This window comes from Azolla caroliniana, unplaced genomic scaffold (assembly GCF_043228905.1).
Source record: "Azolla caroliniana isolate FFs.n. ecotype wild unplaced genomic scaffold, voAzoCaro1.0.p SCAF_11, whole genome shotgun sequence".
Lineage (NCBI taxonomy): Eukaryota > Viridiplantae > Streptophyta > Polypodiopsida > Salviniales > Salviniaceae > Azolla > Azolla caroliniana.
The window spans coordinates 16,982,714-16,985,649 of NW_028230446.1; the positions used below are offsets into that span (position 1 = coordinate 16,982,714).

At 41.5% G+C, this 2,936-nt stretch overlaps 1 protein-coding gene across 1 annotated transcript; it reads left to right on the forward strand.

The window, feature by feature from the left end:
• Positions 1–243: 243 nt before the first annotated feature.
• LOC147858129 (uncharacterized) lies at positions 244–1,821 on the forward strand. The gene is made up of 2 exons (XM_087327979.1): positions 244–1,156; positions 1,634–1,821. Exons 1-2 carry the CDS (start codon positions 524–526, stop codon positions 1,637–1,639), a joined length of 639 nt encoding a protein of 212 aa, XP_087184105.1. The 5' UTR covers positions 244–523; the 3' UTR covers positions 1,640–1,821.
• The last annotated feature ends 1,115 nt before the right edge of the window (positions 1,822–2,936 follow it).

A 2,936-nucleotide genomic window follows, 5' to 3' on the forward strand; every position in this document is an offset into this window, starting at 1 on the left:
ACTCCTAGGTTACTCTTTCCATCACACTTATTATTATCCTTACATGTCGTGTCATTGATATTTGGTCTCGAGACCGAGAGGGCGCATGTGTATATATATATATTATATATACATATATTCGTAGCAGGTGATAGAGAAGAGAAAGGTCTTGGAATGAAAGCACTAGGTTAGGTTATTTTATGGGAACACATTAAAAGAAGAAGTGGTGGTGGTGGGGGGGGGGGGGGGGACATATCCATAAATAAAAGAAAAGGAAGAAGAAAAGGAAGAAGAAGAAGAAGGGAAGGAGGAGGGGCATTTTGGGGAATAATGAGAACTGAGGGGCATTTCAGATAAATATGTAAACGAAGAAGAAGCAGCAGCAGAAGAAGCCGCCGCCGCCGCCGACGAAGGAATCAGAGAAATCAGAGGAAGGATCAGAGGAAGAAGGCAGACGAAGGATCAGAGGAAGGTACCTTAAGCTGTATCAGAAGAAGGCAGGAAGAAATTTGCATCATCAAGAAGAAGAAGAAGAAGAGCAGCGATGGCGATGGCGATGGTGGCAACTGAGATATCTGGCCGGAATCCACGAAGGCTTTGTGCACTCCAAGGATGCGAGAGAGCCATTGCCGAATCTGTCTCGTCCTCAGGTTCATCTCACCTTGCCTGTGGTCAATTCCATCATTTCCTTCTCATGGCTTCTCGCTTTGATCCTTCATCGCCTCCTCCACACGCGCCTCTCTTAGATCGGAACAGTCATGGCTTATGTGGTCTCTCTTCCTGTTCTAACCCTCTAGATCCTCTCCCCAGATATGGAGGAGGAGGAGGCCACTTCTGTTGTAGAAGCCATCACCTCGCTTGGCTCTCCGATTTCTGCAGACACAGAATCTCTGCACGACAGATGTGTAAGCTTCAAGGTTGCGCTCGGCATGTCTTTGTTGAAGAAGTGAGCGAAGAAGGAGGAGAAAATCTAATCTCTGATAAAGGAGGAGATGAAAAAAATAGTGGAGATGCACCGGCATGGTCACGACCTAAACCCCGTGGCCGCGTTCATGAGTTCTGTGGATGGAGACATCGCCAGGATTATACCATGCTTCAAGCTTATTCATTACGGGAACAACAATCCCCACCCCTTCATAAGGATGGAGACCATCCTTCTTCTTCTTCTTTGATCAAGGTATTTCCTTTTCTCTGCAGTACGCAGGCCCTTTCTTCCCTGGCTCAAGGTGTCTTGACTCTTATGTGGTCAGTTATCTGATCGGAATTGGATTGGTAGTTTTTCTTGCAAGGTTCGTGGTGGTTTTTCTACCATTTCGTTTTCAGTGAAGCTTCCTGTGCACTGGCCTGTTGGTATTGATTGATCCACCGTTTCTTTAGTGATCATGTAGTATATTTTACCCTCTTTTTTAAAAATCCCTAGTGTAGTGAGCTTTCGTCATGTATGGATGAATGTTTTAGGGTTTTTTGGCATTGTGGTATTCATCAATTCATAATGAATTCTGAGGTTTTAGGGTTCTGCTGGCATTGTGGTATTCATCAATTCATAATGAATTCTGAGGTTTTAGGGTTCTGCTGGCTGTGTAATATGTTAGAGTCTATTATAAAGTTTTTGAGGATTACGCTGACTAAAAATTTGATCTGTTATGGCTTCTAGGGTTGACAGTCCATGGAAGCTTGTGTATGAGGGCATGAAGCTCAGTGATCTGCAGATGCTTTTTTAACAATTTGGCACAATATTGAGCTGAGAACTTCAGGCTGGAAAATGCAACATTCTGGCCTGAAGATTTATAGATCATTTGTATGCATACATGCATTATTACATAATAATTTACATACACATACATTCCCTGTTAAAAGCAAATTTGGACCCTAAAAGCTCCCAAGGATATGTAGAATGCTTTGCTTCCCATATTCATCAGGGTTTAGGGTTCAGCACCATGACTAGTTTGAAACCTGGATAGTACATGCCAGGATAATACACAGAGAAACCAAGGAGGGGGGGGGTGTGTTCCTAGGCTCTAGGCTAAGGCATGATGGATTGGCCAAAATAACTCAAATAGGGATGCCGCCCCCCCGATGGTTCATGCCTCAAATTTGATGCGTTCTGTATGAATAAAATGTTTTTTTCGCCGAAACCTGGTCAGGGTGAAATGTTTGTCGAATGCCTCTAGAGCCTCTAATCATTTTGAGGCCACCATTATCCTTTGGTTCTATCCTTAAAAATGTCTGCCAAAAATTATACAAATGAATGAACACAACTGCCACCTCTTTCATCACAGTACAATTACCTAATGAATGAAATGCGAATGCCAGAATAGCAGAAATGAAAGTTTTATTTTCATTTTTCGGACATGCTGTAAAAGCGGGCATTGCGCGGTGGGTTTACTCGCTCGTGTGTTTTGGAAAACGGTGGGTTTATTCGCCCGTGTGTTTTGGAAAACGGTTATTGCTATTTCACCTCTCTGCCATACACAATTTCTAAACATATACCTTTGCAAAATACAAACACAATGTGCATTGATAGCAACGATAAAAAGATTTTTTTTTACCTGCTAGTAAACGGACTTTCTTGGCCAATTTACTTTTGAGTTTGCGAATGCTTGAGAAAATCAAATGACTAAAAAGTGATGCACATTGTAATGCACATGATTGGTCAAATGTTTGTAGGTTTGATATGAGAACATTTTGTTCACGAGCTTAGTTTATATGTTCATTCATGTTATGTCTTCATATTTGTGAATGCAACATTTCTTTATGTGTAGGAAACCATCTTGCATTAATTCTTGGTTTGAATGATTGATTTACGATTCTGCAAAGGAAGAATAATGTAAAATCAATTTTATTTGTGAATCCACTTGCACCACCTTTTTTTCTTGAAGACCCATCATGGAAGGTTCGGCCAAATATTTAATGGTCCAATTCTTTTAGAGCAATGCTCAAGCATTTTGTGGTTAACC